The 21,724-nt window shown below is 37.2% G+C and overlaps 1 protein-coding gene across 1 annotated transcript in view; it reads left to right on the top strand.

Moving 5' to 3' along the window:
• Positions 1–21,724, top strand: part of kcnq5a (potassium voltage-gated channel, KQT-like subfamily, member 5a) — a 198,164-nt gene that overhangs the window by 168,458 nt on the left and 7,982 nt on the right. The window contains exons 11-12 of the mRNA XM_072915247.1: positions 11,988–12,229; positions 17,220–17,328. Of these exons, the coding sequence (XP_072771348.1) occupies positions 11,988–12,229; positions 17,220–17,328 (351 nt within the window). The remainder of the gene's footprint in view (positions 1–11,987; positions 12,230–17,219; positions 17,329–21,724) is intronic.

The following is a 21,724-nucleotide window of genomic DNA, read 5'->3' on the forward strand; positions in this document are numbered from 1 at the left end:
ACCTTTTTTCAGTGATGTACCCCCTGTGAACATTTTTTTAATTCAAGTACCCCCTAATCAGAGCAAAGCATTTTTGGTTGAAAAAAAGAGATAAAGAAGTAAAATACAGCACTGTGTCATCAGTTTCTGATTTATTACATTGTATAATAAATTCTAAAATATTGCTAATTTGTTGTGGTCTTTCATGAAATATTTTGAAAATAAATATATAAAAATAACTAAAAACTTGTTGAAAAATAAACAAGTGATTCAATTATAAATAAAGATTTCTACACATAGAAGTAATCATCAACTTAAAGTGCCCTCTTTGGGGATTGTAATAGAGATCCATCTGGATTCATGAATTTAATTCTAAACATTTCTTCACAAAAAAAGAAATCTTTAACATCAATATTTATGGAACATGTCCACAAAAAATCTAGCTGTCAACACTGAATATTGCGTTGTTGCATTTCTTTTCACAGTTCTTTTTGACAGACATTTTAAAAAAATCTCACGTACCCCTTGGCATACCTTCAAGTACCCCCAGGGGTACGCGTACCCCCATTTGAGAACCACTGCACTAGGGGATGTGGGAAAAAATCGATTCGAATTCAAATCGCGATTCTCACGTTGTGCGATTCAGTATCGATTCTTATTTTTCCCCCAAAATTTTTTTTATTTTTTTATTTTTTATTTTTTATTTTTTAATTAATCAATCCAACAAAACAATACACAGCAATACCATAACAATGCAATCCAATTCCAAAACCAAACCCGACCCAGCAACACTCAGAACTGCAATAAACAGAGCAATTGAGAGGAGACACAAACACGACACAGAACAAACCAAAAGTAGTGAAACAAAAATGAATATTATCAACAACAGTATCAATATTAGTTACAATTTCAACATGGCAGTGATTAAAGATCCCTCATTGACATTATCATTAGATATTTATAAAAAAAATGAAAAAGAACAATAGTGTCACAGTGGCTTACACTTGCATCGCATCTCATAAGCTTGACAACACTCTGTGTCCAATATTTTCACAAAGGTAAAATAAGTCATATTTTTTGGTTCATTTAATAATTGAAACAAATTTACATTATTGCAATCAGTTGATAAAACATTGTCCTTTACAATTATAAAAGCTTTTTACAAAAATCTACTACTCTGCTTGCATCTCAGCAGACTGGGGTAGATCCTGCTGAAACCTATGTATTGAATGAATAGAGAATCGTTTTGAATCGGAAAAATATAGTTTTTGAATCGAGAATCGCGTTGAATTGAAAACAAATCTATTTATAATCGAATCGTGACCCCAATAATCGATATTGAATAGAATCGTGGGACACCCAAAGATTCGCAGCCCTAATATACACAATTATTTTTTTCTTTTTTTTTGTTCTTTAAATCGATTTTTGAAAATTATGAATCAATTTAGAATCGTTATGAATAAGAATTGTGATGTGGATGTGAATCTATTTTTTTGGCCACCTCTACCAGTCAGTGTACAACAGTATTGTACTGTATATATTCACTAACTTCTGAAAATGAGTCAACACACATTGTGATTTAAAAAATATATAAATTGTTTCGCATGCATAAACAAGTGTGTAAACACATGTGTAATGGAGATGCCCAGAATAAATTCTTAGGCTGTCAGCGTGGGTCATCTAAGTGCGGTAATCAATTACGGTTTCATGGTAATTATAGTTTGAATTAGTTAGTGCGCTCACACAAAATATTGCCAGTTCGTATACAATATTGACATGTGTTTATATTATCGTTATTGTTTTCTCTGCTGTGTAAATTCTCATTTGGTGTTTGGGAATGTGCTAATTGTCAACTTTGTCATCACCATAACTGAAGAATCCTGTTTTGTTTGCGAAGGTAAATGATGAAAAAACACTATTTATTTATTCTTCTCCTCATATTGTTAAAATTAACTCGGAAGTATTTGAATATTACAGTCTATTTCAGCATGTTCTATACTGAAAACAAACAAACGTGCCCGTCGTCTTCAAAGCAAACTTTTAATTGGCCCGACAGCGTCTGCATAAATCCTTCACTTTAATTAGGCTTTACTTTCTTCCAAGCTCTCGTGGCGCAAAGCCTCATTTGCACTATTTTGAACACCTTCTACAGCGCTAGTTCTTAGCTTCACCGACGCGCGCTAAACCGCTGCCGGCCTTTGTTTGAGCAGACGTCAACAATCTTTTTATTTCAGCTTTCAACTATGTTATGTCTGTGCAATAAAGTGCAGAAAACAAACCAAAAGTGAGAACAAGCGTCGCATTTTAGCAGGAATTACTCTCTCTTGTCAAGAAACAAGACTATCGAGGCTTTAGAGTAGTCAGCGTACAGATTCTATACCGTTTTGACCCTAGATGTACTGTCCACTCATAATACACATCAGTTATTTTATAAAAACACACACGAGTAACATTATAAATGTCTTGTCTAACAAGCATGGTGATGGTAGCGTAATAGGAGAAGCTACCTATACTTCTAGGATGGCGCCAATTATCCAAATCCATGGTTTTTAGGTTTATACGAGTTAAATTAGCAAAATGGATAATTGGTAAATATGTAGTACAGACTGGTGTGGGAAGATGGCCGCCCCACTTGTGTCTGTTGGCTACGCGCTAATATTTTAGTATTATACTAGCATTGAATTAATTGTGTATGTTTGACCTTAAAAAGCATGGCTTTTGATACTCGATGCAATCTTAGAAATATGCTAACTTCTCTTATGTTAGCATGCTAATATAGATGACGTATGCTAACTTCTCTCATGTTAGCATGCTAACATAGATGACGTATGCTAACTTCTCTTATGCTAGCATGCGCTTATGTTAGCTGCCGCTAAGATGGCGCCAAGTATCATTAGCCATGATTTTAAAACATTAGCATGTTAGCGTCAAGACAAAAAAATTAATTACAAATATTTTTTAAAAGTAATTTAAAATATTATACAGAAAATGTCTGTAAAAAAATAAAAATAAAATATATATATATATATATATATATATATATATATATGTGTGTGTATGTATATATATATATATATATATATATATATATATATATATATATATATATATATGTTTAATTAATAAATATAATACATTTTAAATTTAATGTAAAAAAATGTAAATACAAAACAAAATGTATTAATTAATTAAAAATATGTTTAAAGAAAAATATATCTGTTTTTTAATTTTTTTTAAATAAATAAAAAATGCATGTTAAAAATAGCATGCCAACATAGGAGAAGTTGGCATACTTCTCAGATGCTGCCAAGTATCAAAATCCATGCTTTTGAAACATTGGCATGTTAGCGTTAAAATAAAAACTAAATAATGTAATCTAAAAAATGAAATAGAAATCATTTAAAAAAAACAAAAAACATTTAATGTAAACAAATGTAAATACAAAATAAAATGTATTAATTAATTAAAGATATATTTAGGATTTAAAGAAAAATATATCTGTTTATTAATGAAAAAAAAAAATGCATGTTAAAAATAGCATGCTAACATAGGAGAAGTTGGCATACTTCTGAGATGGTGCCAAGTATCAAAATCCATGCTTTTGAAACATTGGCATGTTAGTGTTAAAATAAAAACTAAATAATGTAATTAAAAAAATGAAATAAAAATCATTTAAAAACAAAAAACAAAAAAAACTTTTATGTAAATTTTTTTTAATACAAAATAAAATGTATTAATTAATTAAAGATATATTTAAAATTTATAGAAAAATATATGTTTTTTAATGAAAAAAATAAAATAAGAAATGCGTGTTAAAAATAACATGCTAACATAGGAGAAGTTGGCATACTTCTAAGACGGTGCCAAGTATCAAAATCCATGCTTTTAAAACATTAAAAAATTATTTTAAAAAAAAGAAAAGAAAATACATTTAATGTAAAAAAATAAATAATATTTTTTTATTCATAAAATATATATTTAAAATTTAAAGACAATTTTTTTTTTATTACAAAAATAAAATAAGAAATGCATGTTAAAATAGCATGCTAACATAGGAGAAGTTGGCATACTTCTAAGTCAAGTATCAAAATCCATGATTTTCAAGGTTAAACACAAAATTAGGTAATATTGCTAGTATGATGCAAAGATATTGGGGCGTAACCAACAGACACGAGTGGGGCGGCCATCTTGTCGATAGCAAAGTTTGCGGAACATCGTTCAATTTCCGTTCATGACGTCCGAGAGCTCAATCAAAGCGTGGCGCTCGGACAGAAATAGCCGATAGGTCACGCTTGCCGCGGCTGCCGACACCTTCAAAGACTGTTTCAGCGTGCACACAGAGGCCGGACAATAATTACCTAGTGGCGTGCTGCTGGGAACCATGTTTATTAAAATGGAGCCCTGCGTTGCTTGTCAAAAAAGGAAATGATTTCCCTCACGGCCCAAAAGCCAAACACAGTGAATCACGGCGTGGACGCTTGGTCACAACGCAGCAGCGTCATGGAGACTCAAATATGTGACCTCTTTTACTGTGTGTACTCTGCTCCAATATTGTGTGTGTGTGTGTGTGTGTGGCTGGGGACTCCACTCCTCTTTTAATATCCTTCCTCCCTCCTTCCCTCCTTCCTTCGCTCCAGTAAGAGTGGCAGGAAGTTCTTCCGAAGGTATACTAGGAAATACAGGAGGTACTTCACAGCATCCTCGCTGCGCTCCAAGCTGTGGGAATGACTGACTAATAGCATGGAGGACCACGGAGTCTGTTTCTCTGTATGGAGAGTGAGACCTCGCACTTTTGACAAAAAAAATCTACGATGGCTGACACGAGCAGCATAAAACACACGAAACGGAACAAACGCTGCAGGATCAAACAGAAATTCAAAAGAAATCCGTCCTGATGCAACTTTTTCACTTCCGATACGAGATCGGAGCTGTGAGAATGTTCCGATTATGCTTTTAAACCATCGAGGAATAATAAAGAATGCTTTTATTTTGAAGTGTGGGGTGTTAGAAAAAATATCAAGTGAAATTAATCAAACAGAAAACAATATAATAGATCATCTATTTATTATTAACGTTTTGAAATGGACATATGTTGTCTTTAAATTGAAGTGGAGTGGTAATTCATTAAAAACAAGGCAGAGGTTTTATTTAACAGCTGTAACATTACAATTATCAAGTGAAATTAATCAAACAGAAAACAATATAATAGATAATATATTTATTATTGACGTTTTGAAATGGACGTATGCTGTCTTTAAATTGAAGTGGAGTGGTAATTGGTTTTTTTAATGACAGATCATGGTCACAATAACTAATTCAGTAGCGTAGTAGGCCTAAATATTCATTAAAAACAAGGCAAAGGTTTTATTTAACAGCTGTAACATTACAATTATCAAGTGAAATTAATCAAACAGAAAACAATATAATAGATAATCTATTACTAACTTTTTGAAATGGACATATGCTGTCTTTAAATTGAAGTGGAGTGGTAATTGTTATTTTTAATGACAGATCGTGGTCACGATAATTCATTCAGTAGCGTAGTAGGCCTAAATATTCATTGAAAACAAGGCAAAGGTTTTATTTAACAGCTGTAACATTACACACAGTTTGAACGGTAATTAGGTGATTCTTTGGCTTACCCCGAGTGGTACACGAATCACTGCACCAACCTATTTATTACTAAAAATCTGAAGTGGACATATGTTGTCTTTAAGTTGAAGTGGCGTGGTAATTGCTTTGTAGTGACCACCAGTCGTCACAATAATTCATTAAATTACGCTCCAGACGCAGAAAGTTGAATGGTGCGGACACGGTTGTTACTGGATACTTTCTATTACGCTTCTGCCTTGGAGACTTTGTACGTGTAAGTAATATGCAGCTATATTTATGTGATACTTGTTTATATTGTCATATTGCTCAATTTTATTGGACACTTATTACGTATGCCGAGCTTGTGTGCTATTGTGCGCTTAGCTGTTGTGTAGCCTGGTCGTAGTATTTTTTATAGTATTTCAGAGAAACTAATTGTTAAGTTAAAAAATATTAATAATAATTACCTTTTCATTCCGCCAACTTTCTTCTGTGCATTCCGCTCATGCACGCCTGATAAATCCTGGCTAACTTCCTTTGTGTTCCACAAACTTGCAGCATTTATGCCATCTTTTTGTTTTCATGAGCTTCGTGTGTGTTTTTAAGCATTCGTAGCGTTTTCCAATTGGTTTTGCTTTTGATCCTGCAGCATTTGTAATTTGCAACGTTTTCCCCATACGTGTGTTTCATGGTGTTTGACGCGTGTGGTCGTTGCTGCCCGCTTTGCCCTGTCGGCCAACGTCCTATCAGGAGGCAGGATTTAAAAGCCAGTTTAAGTATGCAAATTCTTTGTCAATTCTCAAAAGACTGTTGTGAAATTCAAAGTTGAATTGGAGGACATTTTGAGCAGACACTAATGACATTAAAAATAGTCCTCGTTTTGCTGCATTGAATTTAGTAGGATGCTGTAAAGAAATTGCATTTTAATTGGTAAAAATGTAGTTGCAAATGTTGATGCATCCTCTTCCTGCAAGCATTTTCATGGCAGCATGTCAGCCATTCTTTTTCTATCTGTTTATTTTTCCTCCTCATTTGTCGTGCATCGCTGTGCGGGTTTGAGCATGTTGCAGGAAAGCGCCTCACTTTAGATTTTTGTACAACTTCCTACTAAACTTCTGCCAAAATGCAGCATCTAAGAACACTATGAGATGCAAATGTTGAGTTGGGAAATTTTCTTCATTTCATAGTTTGATTAAAATGTAATAATACTGAAGATTTCCTTTCTGGGTAGGAGATGACTAAATATTTGTTTTCTGACCCTCTGGGCTGCTGCAATGCATGCTGGTCCTTCTCCAGTTGCATAAGCCTTGTTTTGGGGTTCTGGGTTGTCTGCATCTGCTACTAGAAGCTCTTATGTGCATTTTCTCATCTTGTAGGGCTTTTTATGTAGCCTGTAGTGTTTTAGAACAAGCAAATATTAATATCATGAAATATAGGTCCGATATCAGAAATAAATCAGGTATCGGATTTGCCCGTTACAAGCTCTCATGTGCTTTTTCACATCTTTTAGGACTTTTTATGTAGCCTTGTGTGTTTTATAATATACAAATATTAATATCAAATCAAAAAACTTCCTGTTATCATTAAATATGGGTCCGATATCAGCAAAAAATCAGGTATCGGATTTGCCCGTTAAAAGCTCGAATGTGCATTTTCATTGTATTTTAGGACTTTTTTCTGTAGCGTTTTATAACGAGCAAATATTAATATCGGATCAAAAAACATTATTTTATGTTTATATATGGGTCCGATATCAGCAAAAAATCAGGTATCAGATTTGCCCGTTAAAGCTCTCATGTGCATTTTCACGTCTTTTAGGACTTTTTATGTAGCCTTGTGTGTTTTATAACATGCAAATATTAATATCAAATCAAAAAACTTCCTGTTATCATTAAATATGGGTCCGATATCAGTAAAAAAGCTCTCATGTGCATTTTCATTGTGTTTTAGGACTTTTTTCTGGAGCATTTTGTGTTTTGTAGAACAAGTAAATTATGGTATTTTTTTTGATTTGCTATTGATATGTAATATGGGTCCAATATCAGCAAAAAATGATGTATCATATTTGCCACTAAAAGCTCTCATGTGCGTTTAAATGTATTTTAGGGCTTTTTTATGTAGCCTTTTGTGTTTTATAACGAGCAAATATTGATATTGGATCAAAAAACATGATTTTATCATTATATATGGGTCCCATATCAGCAAAAAATCAGATATCGGATTTGCCCGTAAAAAGCTCTCATGTGCATTTTCATGTCTTTTAGGACTTTTTAATGTAGCCTTTTGTGTTTTAGAACAAGCAAATATTAATATCGAATAAAAAAAACCTTCCTATTATCATGAAATATAAGTCCGATATCAGAAAAAAATCAGGTATTGGATTTGCCGCTAAAAGCTCTAATGCGCATTTTCACGTCTTTTAGGACTTTTTTTCTGTAGTGTTTGGGTTTCATAGCAAGCAAATATTGGTATCGGATCAAAAAACATTATTTTATCATGAAATATAGGTCCGATATCAGAAATAAATCAGGTATCGGATTTGCCCGTTACAAGCTCTCATGTGCATTTTCATTGTATTTTAGGACTTTTTTCTGTAGCGTTTTGTACGACAAGTAAATAATGGTACTGATTCGATATTGATATGTAATATGGGTCCAATATCAGCAAAAAATTATGTATCATATTTGCCACTAAAAGCACTCATGTCCATTTTCATGTATTTTAGGGCTTTTTTAAATAGCCTTTTGTGTTTTATAACGAGCAAATATTAATATCGGATCAAAAAACATAATTTTATCATTATTTAGGGGTCCGATATCAGCAAAAAATCAGGTATCAGATTTGCCCGTTAAAAGCTCTCATGTGCATTTTCACGTCTTTTCGGACTTTTTATGTGTCCTTGTGTGTTTTATAACATGCAAATATTAATAACAAAATCAAAAAACTTCTTATTATCATTAAATATGGGTCCGATATCAGCAAAAAAATCAGGTATCGGATTTGCCCGTTAAAACCTCTCATGTTCCTTTTCACGTATTTTAGGACTTTTTTCTGTAGCATTTTGTTTTTTGTAGAACAAGTAAATTATGGTATGTTTTTTGATTTCGATATTTATATTAAATATGGGTCCAATATCAGCAAAAAATTATGTATCGGATTTGCCGCTAAAAACTCTCTCGTGCATTTTCCCGTATTTTAGGATTTTTTTTCTGTAGCGTTTGGGTTTCACAGCAAGCAAATATTGAAATCGGATCAAAAAACATAATTTTATTATTAAATATGGGTCCGATATCAGCAAAAAAACAGGTATTGGATTTGCCGCTAAAAGCTCTTATGTGCATTTTCACGTATTTTAGTACTTTTGTTCTGTAGCCTTTATATAAATATTAATATCAAATACAAAAAATTCTATTATCATGAAAAATACGTCCGATATCAGAAGCAAATCGGATTCCGATGTGCATTTTCATGTATTATAGGACTTTTTTCTGTATCATTTTGTGTTTTACATTAGAAACAAATGATAATATGATGTTTTTTGGTTTGTTATTGATATTATATATGGGTCCGATATCAGCAAAAAAAATAAATCGGATTTGCCACTAAAAGCTCTCGTGCATTTTCACATATTTTAGGCCTTTTTTCTGCAGCCTTTTGAATTTTGTATAGTAAGTAAATTGTATGTTTTTTTTTTATCAGATATTGATATTAAATATGGGTCCGATATCAGCCAAAAATGAAGGTCTTGGATTTGCCGCTAAAATCTCTCATGTGCATTTTCACGTATTTTAGGACTTTTTTTTACCCTGGAGCCTTACCACTTATTTACGCACTATTGACTAGTAATGCAACGAAAATTGAGCCGCCGAAAAAGTACTATGCTCACCGAAACCGGATGTTGTGATGACGTATCCACTTCAGCTTTTCTTCTTAACGTAGCTCGCCCAAAGATGACGAAAAAGTCGCAATCACGTCGCATTCGGGTGGCATTTCCGTTTAGACTGCAGTCACGTTTGAAAAGATCAGATTCCATCCGGACTCGGACTACCTCTTGACGTTGCCCAAATCTGACGCAAAAATATCAGATTTGAAGCATTTTGGAGAGTTTAGACTGGCAAAAAATATCCGATCTTTATCACTTGAAGGTAAAAAATAACAGATTAGGTAAACAGAGTAAAAAATGTAAATAATTCAATGTATAAACTCTGATGATTAACTTGTGTGATGACTGTATTATGCTGATCGTATATATTTGTACCATGAATTGATTAACGTGGACCCTGACTTAAACAAGTTGAAAAACTTATTGGGGTGTTACCATTTAGTGGTCAATTGTACGGAATATGTACTGTACTGTGCAATCTACTAATAAAAGTTTCAACCAAAACAGGGCCAAAGACACGGGTCTCCTTGCTAAATGAATAAAACATTGTCCAAAGGCAGGATCAATAGCTAGCATGAGTGCTGAGGAGACTCCAGAACTTCAAAATCCTCTTCTGCCGTCAAAGAAATACATCAATTTGTTTGTTGAATAATTACTTGCTCTTTCTTTTAAGTTTCATTAAACAAACATTAGAGCCATGTACAAACCCCGTTTCCATATGAGTTGGGCAATTGTGTTAGATCAGCAAATCATTTTCAACCCATATTCAGTTGAATATGCTACAAAGACAACATATTTGATGTTCAAACTGCCAGCAACACGTGACAAAGAAGTTGGGAAAGGTGGCAATAAATACTGATAAAGTTGAGGAATGCTCATCAAACACTTATTTGGAACATCCCACAGGTGAACAGGCAAATTGGGAACAGGTGGGTGCCATGATTGGGTATAAAAGTAGATTCCATGAAATGCTCAGTCATTCACAAACAAGGATGGGGCGAGGGTCACCACTTTGTCAACAAATGCGTGAGCAAATTGTTGAACAGTTTAAGAAAAACCTTTCTCAACCAGCTATTGCAAGGAATTTAGGGATTTCACCATCTACGGTCCGTAATATCATCAAAGGGTTCAAAGAATCTGGAGAAATCACTGCACATAAGCAGCTAAGCCTGTGACCTTCGATCCCTCAGGCTGTACTGCATCAACAAGCGACATCAGTGTGTAAAGGATATCACCACATGGGCTCAGGAACACTTCAGAAACCCACTGTCAGTAACTACAGTTGGTCGCTACATCTGTAAGTGCAAGTTAAAACTCTCCTATGCAAGGCGAAAACCGTTGATCAACAACACCCAGAAACGCAGTCGGCTTCGCTGGGCCTGACCTCATCTAAGATGGACTGATACAAAGTGGAAAAGTGTTCTGTGGTCTGACGAGTCCACATTTCGAATTGTTTTTGGAAACTGTGGACGTCGTGTCCTCCGGACCAAAAAGGAAAAGAACCATCCGGATTGTTATAGGCGCAAAGTTGAAAAGCCAGCATCTGTGATGGTATGGGAGTGTATTAGTGCCCAAGACATGGGTAACTTACACTTCTGTGAAGGCGCCATTAATGCTGAAAGGTACAAACAGGTTTTGGAGCAACATATGTTACCATCCAAGCAATGTTACCATGGACGCCCCTGCTTATTTCAGCAAGACAATGCCAAGCCACGTGTTACATCAACACGGCTTCATAGTAAAAGAGTACGGGTACTAGACTGGCCTGCCTGTAGTCCAGACCTGTCTCCCATTGAAAATGTGTGCCGCATTATGACCATATATATTATACCAGAACAAAGACCCCCGGACTGTTGAACAACTTAAGCTGTACATCAAGCAAGAATGGGAAAGAATTCCACTTGAGAAGCTTAAAAAATGTGTCTCCTCAGTTCCCAAACGTTTACTGAGTGTTGTTAAAAGGAAAGGCCATGTAACACAGTGGTGAACATGCCCTTTCCCAACTACTTTGGCACGTGTTGCAGCCATGAAATTCTAAGTTAATGATTATTTGCAAAAAAAAAAAAGTTTATGAGTTTGAACATCAAATATCTTGTCTTTGTAGTGCATTCAATTGAATATGGATTGAAAAGGATTTGCAAATCATTGTATTCTGTTTATATTGACATCTAACACAATTTCCCAACTCATATAGAAACGGAGTTTGTAGACGAAAGCTAAGCAGGTTTATGTTTAGTATTCTGTTCCTTTACTGGACCCAAACTCAACCGTGACGATGGCGTACTGTTACATCCTACTATGGTGTGCTGAAGGACTGGCGAGCAAGCTGGCTTCTGCTCGTTTGTTTTGGGCATGTCAGATGGTGTTTGCTTTGAGGGAACATTCTAGAACAGGCCGTAATTGTGTCCATTCTTTTCTCCTCATGTCCTGTCCTTTCAAAACTCACAAATCACTTCCCATAATTCCCTCACTGCCTCCCGACCTCCGTCGGACCTCCGCATCCACCGCTCCCTCGTCCCGTTTCGCCACGCAGCCAAAAGCTGAGCTTCAAGGACCGAGTCCGCATGGCGAGTCCCCGGGGACAGAGCATGAAGAGCCGGCAGACGTCCATCAACGACCGCCAGCGCTATTCCCCCGGCAATGAGGTGGGGGGCGGCGCCGAGCTGATGAGCGGGAGCCCGGCCAAGGTGCAGAAGAGCTGGAGCTTCAACGACCGGACCAGGTTCAGACCCTCGCTGAGGCTGAAGAGCCAATCACGGACCGTTGCTTCAGACGGTGAGTTGGACTGACTCTGTGTGTGTGTGTGTGTGTGTGTGTGTGTGTGTGTGTGTGTGTGTGTGTGTGTGTGTGTGTGTGTGTGTGTGTGTGTGTGTGTGTGTGTGTGTGTGTGTTCTTGTATTTCTACCCTTCTTGAGACATCAACAAGAAAAAGTAGCTTCCATATGAGGAGGTGTGAACAACTTACGACCAAATTCATGGTCCCAATAACATTGCATCTAATAGAGAGCCATATACTAGAGTCCGTGAACATTGCTCCAAAGTCAGGAATACGGAAAAACCATTGCATCTAACAGCGAATGTCTCATTTGCACCCCTGGTGGTGAAATCTATCAAAATGAGGGTGGTCCCAAAAAGGAGGGATTTTGCCAACATATGAAATAACAAGTGTGTGTAAGAAATTGGCCAAAATTAATTAAAAACATGTTTATAAATATGTATATAGAGACATAATGTAATATCAAAAAAATAAAAAATTAACTGAAAGCTTACCTTTTTCATACTTGCATAGTATGTATATATTATTAATGTTGTAAATACACATCTTTATATATCTAGAAAGGGTGGTCCTAAAGAGGTAGGCATTTTTCTCATGTCTCAAGAAGGTAACAAATAGGTGTGTGTGTGTTCTTGTATTTCTACCCTTCTTGAGACATCAACAAGAAAAAGTAGCTTCCATATGAGGAGGTGTGAACAACTTAAGACCAAATTCATGGTCCCAATAACATTGCATCTAATAGAGAGCCATATACTAGAGTCCGTGAACATTGCTCCAAAGTCAGGAATACGGAAAAACCATTGCATCTAACAGAGAATGTCTCATTTGCACCCCTGGTGGTGAAATCTATCAAAATGAGGGTGGTTCCAAAAAGGAGGGATTTTGTCAATATATGAAATAACAAGTGTGTGTAAGAAATTGGCCAAAATTAATTAAAAACATGTTTATAAATATGTATATAGAGACATAATGTAATAACAAAAAAATAAAAAATTAACTGAAAGCTTACCTTTTTCATATTTGCATAGTATGTACAGTATATATCAGGGGTCCTCAAGTACAAATCTTGAAGGTCCACAAATGTTTTTTTTAAACAGGCTGGGTCCGTTTATTATCGGTCAAGCTTATATAATAGCAGGAGGTAGGTAGTTTAACATTTCCTTAAAATTAACAAAAATAAAATAAATATCCAATAAAATACATGAAATATTTTCTTTGAAACAAAAATAAATAAGAACTTTGAAAAAATGTGTCCTCTGCATTTGACCCATCCCTTGATCACCCCCTGGGAGGTGAGGGGAGCAGTGGGCAGCAGCGGCGCTGCGCCCGGGAATCATTTTTGGTGATTTAACCCCCAATTCCAACCCTTGATGCTGAGTGCCAAGCAGGGAAGAATGCTGGTATGAGCTTTTAAACATAACCCGTTAACTGCTGCCAATCAAATGGTGAATAAGATACTCTTTAGGGTTCATATGTTTGTAAATCTGACTGTGATGAAGTCAGTGCCTCACCAGCCATCAACCTCACCGCACGTTACTGCTCTGTTGCTATTTGTTGTTGTGTCATAGATTTAACAAAAATCTTGCTTGATGTTTCATATGGCTTTTTCAGCCTCGTGATTTCTTTTTTTCTTAGCTCTGAATCATGAGGAAATGTCTCTTCAAATTCGCGGTGCTCTTTCAGATAGTGACGTTTCAGATTTTCACTTTTCACCAGAGCAACAGTAGTGTTGCATAGTAGACACATTGGTCTGGTACTTGCAGTAGGTAGGATGAAAACATTGCTCTGTCCATTCTTCCTTGAAACGTCGGTTTTCCCTGTCCACCTTTCTTTTACCAGCCTGAGCCAACTTGGAGCATGCCATTGTGATTTGATTCACATTCAGTGACTGACAAGTGAACAGTTAGCGAAGTAGCGATACGAGACAACTGTGTGCCTGCAGCGAAAGGTTCCATGCACTGTGCACATGACCCAGGTGGTAACAGCCTATCAGCGCGTCGTTGTGAAAGAGATGACAACCCATACCCCGGAATTAGCCAATCAGAGTGGCGTTCTCTCGCTCTCACTCCGTCTCTCTCTCTTTCTCTCTCTGAGAGAGAGAGAGAGAGAGAGAGACGGAGTGAGTGAGACACGAGAAGTGTAAACGAAACGTGGAGATATTTGACTAAAAACAACAAAGAACGTTGACTTGCGCTAGCGATAACTCACAGATAAATACAATTATTATATTTTTTTATAATAATTATAATTATAATAATAAAAAAAACATTTTTTTATTTTTATTTTATTTTTTACTATAATTCGTGCTGGGTCCGGACGGACACGTCGCTGGGTCCGGACATGGACCGCGGTCCGCCTGTTGAGGATCACTGGTATATATTATTAATGTTGTAAATACACATCTTTATATATCTAGAAAGGGTGGTCCTAAAGAGGTAAGCATTTTTCTCATGTCTCAAGAAGGTAACAAATACGTGTGTGTGTGTGTGTGTGTGTGTGTGTGTGTGTGTGTGTGTGTGTGTGTGTGTGTGTGTGTGTGTGTGTGTGTGTGTGTGTGTGTGTGTGTGTGTGTGTGTGTGTGTGTGTGTGTGTGTGTGTGTGTGTGTGCGTGTGTGTGTGTGTGTTTTTGTATTTCTACCCTTCTTGAGACATCAACAAGAAAAAGAAGCTTCCATATGAGGAGGTGTGAACAACTTAAGACCAAATTCATGGTCCCAATAACATTGCATCTAATAGAGAGCCATATACTAGAGTCCGTGAACATTGCTCCAAAGTCAGGAATACAGAAAAACCATTGCATCTAACAGAGAATGTCTCATTTGCACCCCTGGTGGTGAAATCTATCAAAATGAGTGTGGTCTCAAAAAGGAGGGATTTTGCCAACATATGAAATAACAAGTGTGTGTAAGAAATTGGCCAAAATTAATTAAAAACATGTTTATAAATATGTTTATAGAGACATAATGTAATAACAAAAAAATTAAATGAAAGCTTACCTTTTTCATATTTGCATAGTATGTATATATTATTAATGTTGTAAATACACATTTTTATATATCTAGAAAGGGTGGTCCTAAAGAGGGAGGCATTTTTCTCATGTCTCAAGAAGGTAACAAATACGTGTGTGTGTGTGTGTGTGTGTGTGTGTGTGTGTGTGTGTGTGTGTGTGTGTGTGTGTGTGTGTGTGTGTGTGTGTGTGTGTGTGTGTGTGTGTGTGTGTGTGTGTGTGTGTGTGTGTGAGTGTGAGAGATATTTTGAAGGACTAATATTGAGATCTTCCCTTTAGGAGTGAAGAATCCACCCAGATTATTATTTTTTCTAAGGCTGTCTAAAATAATAAGAGATGACTAGAACTGAAGATGAACAATTTACTCTACAAAAAAAAAAAAAGAGTACCATATTTTCTGGACAATAGAGTGCCACGCCCACTAAATTTTAGAGAAAGCTAAAAAAAAATTCCATGCATTAGCCGCACCAGAATATAAGTCGCAGATATATACGTTGTGAAATGAGTTATTTACAAAGAAATATTTAGTAAATATTTATTTACATACCTTAATTGATTCCAAACAGTGTCTGTAACAGCGCAGTAAAACGGCTGAACAAACAAAACAGAAGTCATCGTCATGGACCCACTTGCTGCGGAAGCTAGGTCTCCAATCAGCTAAACTGACTCAATAACTCCACGGTGATGTTTTGGGGAATTTACTGAGGAATTTGTGAAACTGACACAATACAAAAAGAATGCCGTTGTAAGCTAATAATACTAACACAGACGTGTTAGCATATTAGCTAATGGTAACGACGCTGGCTTCATTACATTGCGATAGCACCTACAAATATGCATGAAAACACTCCTACAGACAACACGTGGGACGATTTAGTAAGTAAGAATTGTTTTAGTTATATTGTAGAACTTACAAACGTTGCTTGGAGTGATGAATGAAGAATCCATACGAGTAGAAAGGCTATGGACGATTTAGAAGACGGATCTTTTACTTCCGGTTCAAGGCTTTAAACAGCAGGAAACACTGTCGGCATTCAGCCTGCAGTGAGCGAACTCGTCCAAATGATGGCGCCATAGCACAGACAATAACACACCTCTTCAGTGCCTTTGCGTGTGTTTAGTGAAAACTATTTGCTTTATCCCCCCAAAAAAATCCATAAATTGAGAACAGGTATGTAAATGTTATGTAAAAGTAAAGGGGTAGGATTAAATAAGCTCTGCTTCTTCCTACTCCTTTTTGAACATGTTGAAAAGAGAAACTGGAAATTGTGATGTGTCATGTTGTATGCTTGCATATTCGAAATAAACTCAAACTCAACTCAATTCGCTGCATCGTTTTATAAGCCGCAAGGTTCAAAGCGTCTGGAAAAAAGTTATAGTCCGGAATTTACGGTAAGTACAAACAATAGCAATACCACAGCCGGAAAGAGGACGGAGCATTTACAGTTTGAAGCATTCTTGAAAATGTTCACCCTCCTCACATGATTTTGTCCACCTGGGCTGCTCCAGATCAAAACTGAAAGTTAACGTGTAGCACACACATTCTTCTCCACTCTCGCTCCCCGCACTAGAGAGAATGTGTGTGCGTGTGCGTGTGCGTGTGCGTGCGCGTGTGCGTGTGCGTGCGCGTGCGCGTGCGTGTGCGTGTGCGTGTGCGTGCGCGTGTGCGTGTGTGTGCGTGTGCGTGTGCGTGTGCGTGTGCGTGCGCGTGCGTGTGCGTGTGCGTGTGCGTGTGCGTGTGCGTGTGCGTGTGTGTGTGTGTGAAAGCAACAGTGTGCCATCATTGTGTGTATCGTGATTTTGAAGGCGTCCCATTTTGATAAAAAAAAAATAGAAAAACATTCCTCGAACACAAAATGCCTTCGTTAAGGGCGGTTCCCTAATGGCGGGGTCTGCACCTGTCACCCCAAAAGTCCTAAAAAGACAAACCTTATGTACAATAAATGTTTCGTTTTTGACAAAACGTCTCCTGCGGCTCTTAGTGGACGCCGGCATGACCACGGAGGATTCCCAAGATGAGAGAGGCTGCCATTGCGACATCACCGTGGAGGATCTGTCCACGCCACTCAAGGGGGTCATCAGAGCTGTCAGGTGAGACCTAAGACAAGAGTTGGATACCGTTCACATTTGAACGCATACTGTACCTATTCCCGGGACCTTGGAATTAGAGATGTCCAATAATGGCTTTTTTGCCGATATTCCGATATTGATGAATGCTCCTGATGGGCCTGGTTAGCGCCGTGCATGGCAGCTCCCGCCATCAGTGTGTGAATGTGTGTGTGTGAATGGGTGAATGTGGAAATAGTGTCAAAGCGCTTTGAGTTCCTTAAAAAGGTAGAAAAGCGCTATACAAGTACAACCCATTTACCATTTACCATTTGTACAACTCTTAATTACCGATTCCGATATCAACCGATACCGATATATACAGTCGTGGAATTAACACATTATTATGCCTAATTTTGTTGTGATGCATTAAACAATGTAACAAGGTTTTCCAAAATAAAAAAGTTATGGAAAAAAAAAAAGCCAATATGGCACGGCCATATTTATTATTGAAGTCACAAAGTGCATAATTTTTTTTAACATGCCTCAAAACAGCAGCTTTGAATTTGGGAAATGCTCTCCCTGAGAGAGCATGAGGAGGTTGAGGTGGGCGCGGCTAGGGGGTAGCGGGGGGTGTATATTGTAGCGTCCCGGAAGAGTTAGTGCTGCAAGGGGTTCTGGGTATTTGTTCTGTTGTTTGTGTTATATTACGGTGCGGATGTTTTCCCGAAATGTGTTTGTCACTCTTGTTTGGTGTGGGTTCACAGTGTGGCGCATATTTGTAACAGTGTTAAAGTTGTTTATACGGCCACCCTCAGTGTGACCTGTATGGCTGTTGACCAAGTATGCTTTGCATTCACTTGTGTGTGTGAAAAGCCATAGATATTATGTGACTGGGCCGGCACGCACTTCTCCCTACGTCCGTGTACACAGCGGCGTTTTAAAAAGTCATAAATTTTACTTTTTGAAACCGATACCGATAATTTTCGATATTACATTTTAAAGCATATATCGGCCGATAATATCGGACATCTCTAGTAATAAATATCCTTAATCGAACAATATTACAGTATAAAACAACACATTTGTCAACATAAACAAGTATCAAATAATTATAGTTGCATTTTACTTAGACATGCAAAGTCTCCAAAGGCAAAAGCGTATTGGAAAGCATCCAGCAACAAACGTGTCTGCATCATTCAACTTACTGCGTCATGAGCTTAACTTAATTACTGTGTTCATTAGGTGTTGCCAAAACCCCCCACAAACAACAATTACCACTCCACCTCAACTTAAAAGACAGCATACATCCATTCCAGTCCGATATTATTGGACATCTCTACTGATTATGTTAACTGCTGTCCAGTTACAGTATATTTTGTTTTATTATCACATTTCTGAGTCTCAATTACGGTTGCAAATCCAAGACACTTGATGGCAGGAGTGTATAGTTTATACATGGTGTGTTGGCTCGTCACTTCAGTCTTTGCTGTCTAGTCTTTTGTTGCGCCCTAAAATGTGTTAATACTGTAAGTATTGTAATTATTATGCACCAGTTGTGTGATTGTAATGTGCATCTTAGTTGTAGTTTTCATCATGAATTGATTAACGTGGACCCCGACTTAAACAAGTTGGAAAACTTATTCGGGTGTTACCATATAGTGGTCAATTGTACGGAATATGTACTGTACTGTGCAATCTACTAATAAAAGTTTCAATCAATCAAGAAATGTGGAGATGTTGAAAATGCCATGTAAAATCGCTAATGCTAATCAGTAGCATGTCAATAGCAATGTATACCGTATTTTCCGGGCTATAGAGCGCGGTATTTAAGCCGCATCCACCAAATTTTAGAATAAATAAATATGTTTACATTCTGTGTGGAGTTTGCATGTTTGCATGTTGTCCCCCTAACCGGGTACTCCAGATTCCTCCAACCTCCAAAAACATGCACCTGGGGGGTTAGGTTGATTGGCAACACTAAATTGGCCCGAGTGTGTGAATGTGAATGTGAATGTTGTCTGTCTATCTGTGTTGGCCCTGCGATGAGGTGGCGACTTGTCCAGGGTGTACCCCGCCTTCCGCCCGAATGTAGCTGATATAGGGTCCAGCACCCCCTGCGACCACGAAAGGGAAAAGCGGTAGAAAATGAATGGATGGATGGAACAGGACTTTAAGCCAGAGATATATACCAGTACAAAATCATTTGTAAAAGTTTATTTACATACCTTAATTGTTTCCAAACAGTGCCTGCAACACGGCAGTAAAACAGCTGATCAAACAAAACAGAAGTCATCGTCATGGACCCACTTGCTGCGAAAGCCAGCTCTCCAATCAGCTAATTTGACTCAATAACTTCACATTGACATTTGGGGAATTTAAGAAACTAAAACAACCTGAAAAGAATGCAGTTGTAAGTTAATAATACTAACACAGACACTTGTAAACTTGTTGGCATACTCGCTTAGCTTGATTACATTATATTAGCGTGTACAAATATGCATGAAAACATTCCTACAGACATCACACTTGGGACGGTTTAGTAAGTAAAAATGGTTTTAGTTATATTGTAAAATTAACGAGTGTTGCTTGGAGTGAGGAATGAAGAACATTTTCGAGCAGTAAGGCTATGGATGAATACTTCCGGTTTAGGGAACAAAACAGGAGATACATTTTCAACTCGAAGCACCTGCAGTGAGCAAACCCGTCCAAAAGATGGCGCCATAGCACACACAGTAACACACCTTTTCAGTGTCTCTGTCGGTGTTTTATGAAAAATATTTGTTGGCTACAAAACATTATGGCTGTTAGCGAACAAAAATCCATAAATTAGCCGCACCTTTTTATAGGCAGCAGAGTTCAAAGCGTGTGAAAAAAGGTGCAGCTTATAGTTCGGAAAATACGATATTAGCATCAAGTTAGCTAATTTTTAGAAAAATTGAGTGTTTTTTGAGTCAATATCTTTGTTGGCATTGAAAAACTTGCAACATTAGAGGTCGTTTGGCTGAGGCCGCTTTCAGTGCTGCTGGAGTGATCGCCAAATGCCAAAGTGCGTCACGCGCAACCCAGGTACCGTAACATGGCTTGGTTGGATTACGTGAATCGGTGCCCGGTAGGACACGATCGGTGCCAAAAAAAGTACAGGATTAGGTACCTAGCTAAGAACGTTGCTTGGATGGCAACATATGTTGTTCCAAAACCTGTATGTACCTTTCAGCATTAATGGTGCCTTCACAGATGTGTAAGTTACCCATGTCTTGGGCACTAATACCATCAAAGATGCTGGCTTTTCAACTTTGCACCTATAACAATCCGGATGGTTCTTTTCCTCTCTGGTCTGAAGGACACGACGTCCATAGTTTCCAAAAACTATTTGAAATGTGGACTCGTCAGACCACAGAACACTTTTCCACTTTGCATCAGTCCATCTTAGATGAGCTCGGGCCCAGCGAAGCCGGTGGCGCTTCTGGGTGTTGTTGATAAATGGCTTTCGCTTTGCATAGTAGAGTTTTAACTTGCACTTACAGATGTAGCGACGAACTGTCATTACTGACAGTGGTTTTCTGAAGTGTTCCTGAGCCCATGTGGTGATATCCTTTACACACTGATGTCGGTTTTTGATGCAGTACCGCCTCAGGGATCAAAGGTCACAAGCATTCAATGTTGGTTTTTGGTGAATTCTCCAGGTTCTCTGAACATTTTGATGATATTACAGACCGTAGATGGTGAAATCCCTAAATTCTTTGCAATAGCTTGTTGAGAAATGTTGTTCTTAAACTGTTGGACAATTTGCTCACACATTTGTTGACAAAGTGGTGACCCTCGCCCCATCCCTGTTTCATGGAAGCTGCTTTTATACCCAATCATGGCTCCCACCTGTTCCCAATTAGCCTGTTCACCTGTGGGATGTTCCAAATAAGTGTTTGATGAGCATTGCTCAACTTTCTCAGTCTTTTTTGCCACATGTGCCAGCTTTTTTTAAACATGTTGCCGGCATCAAATTCCAAATGAGCTAATATTTGCAAAAAATAACTAAGTTTACCGGTTCAAACGTTAAGTACCTTGTCTTTGCGGTCTATTCAACTGAATATAGGTTTAAAAGGATTTGTAAATCATTGTATTCTGTTTTTATTTACCATTTACACAACGTGCCCACTTCACTGGTTTTGGGTTTTGTATATACTGAAAGATATATCATGAGAAGTGTACTGAACCCTGAATCGAACCTAATCGTGAAGTGCTCAAAGATTCCCACTTTTAGTGAATATCTTTATCGAGCGCCTAAAAGAATATTAGAACATAATAACATAGATAATATTAATAATAAAATAATTTAAAACAAGACAAATACTGCGCTGTAATACACATGAGAAATAAATAGGACTTATTTTAACGATTAATTTAGGTCAGAAAAATGTTGAATATGCTTTAAGAAAGAATC

Source organism: Nerophis lumbriciformis, linkage group LG02, assembly GCF_033978685.3.
Source record: "Nerophis lumbriciformis linkage group LG02, RoL_Nlum_v2.1, whole genome shotgun sequence".
Classification (NCBI taxonomy): domain Eukaryota; kingdom Metazoa; phylum Chordata; class Actinopteri; order Syngnathiformes; family Syngnathidae; genus Nerophis; species Nerophis lumbriciformis.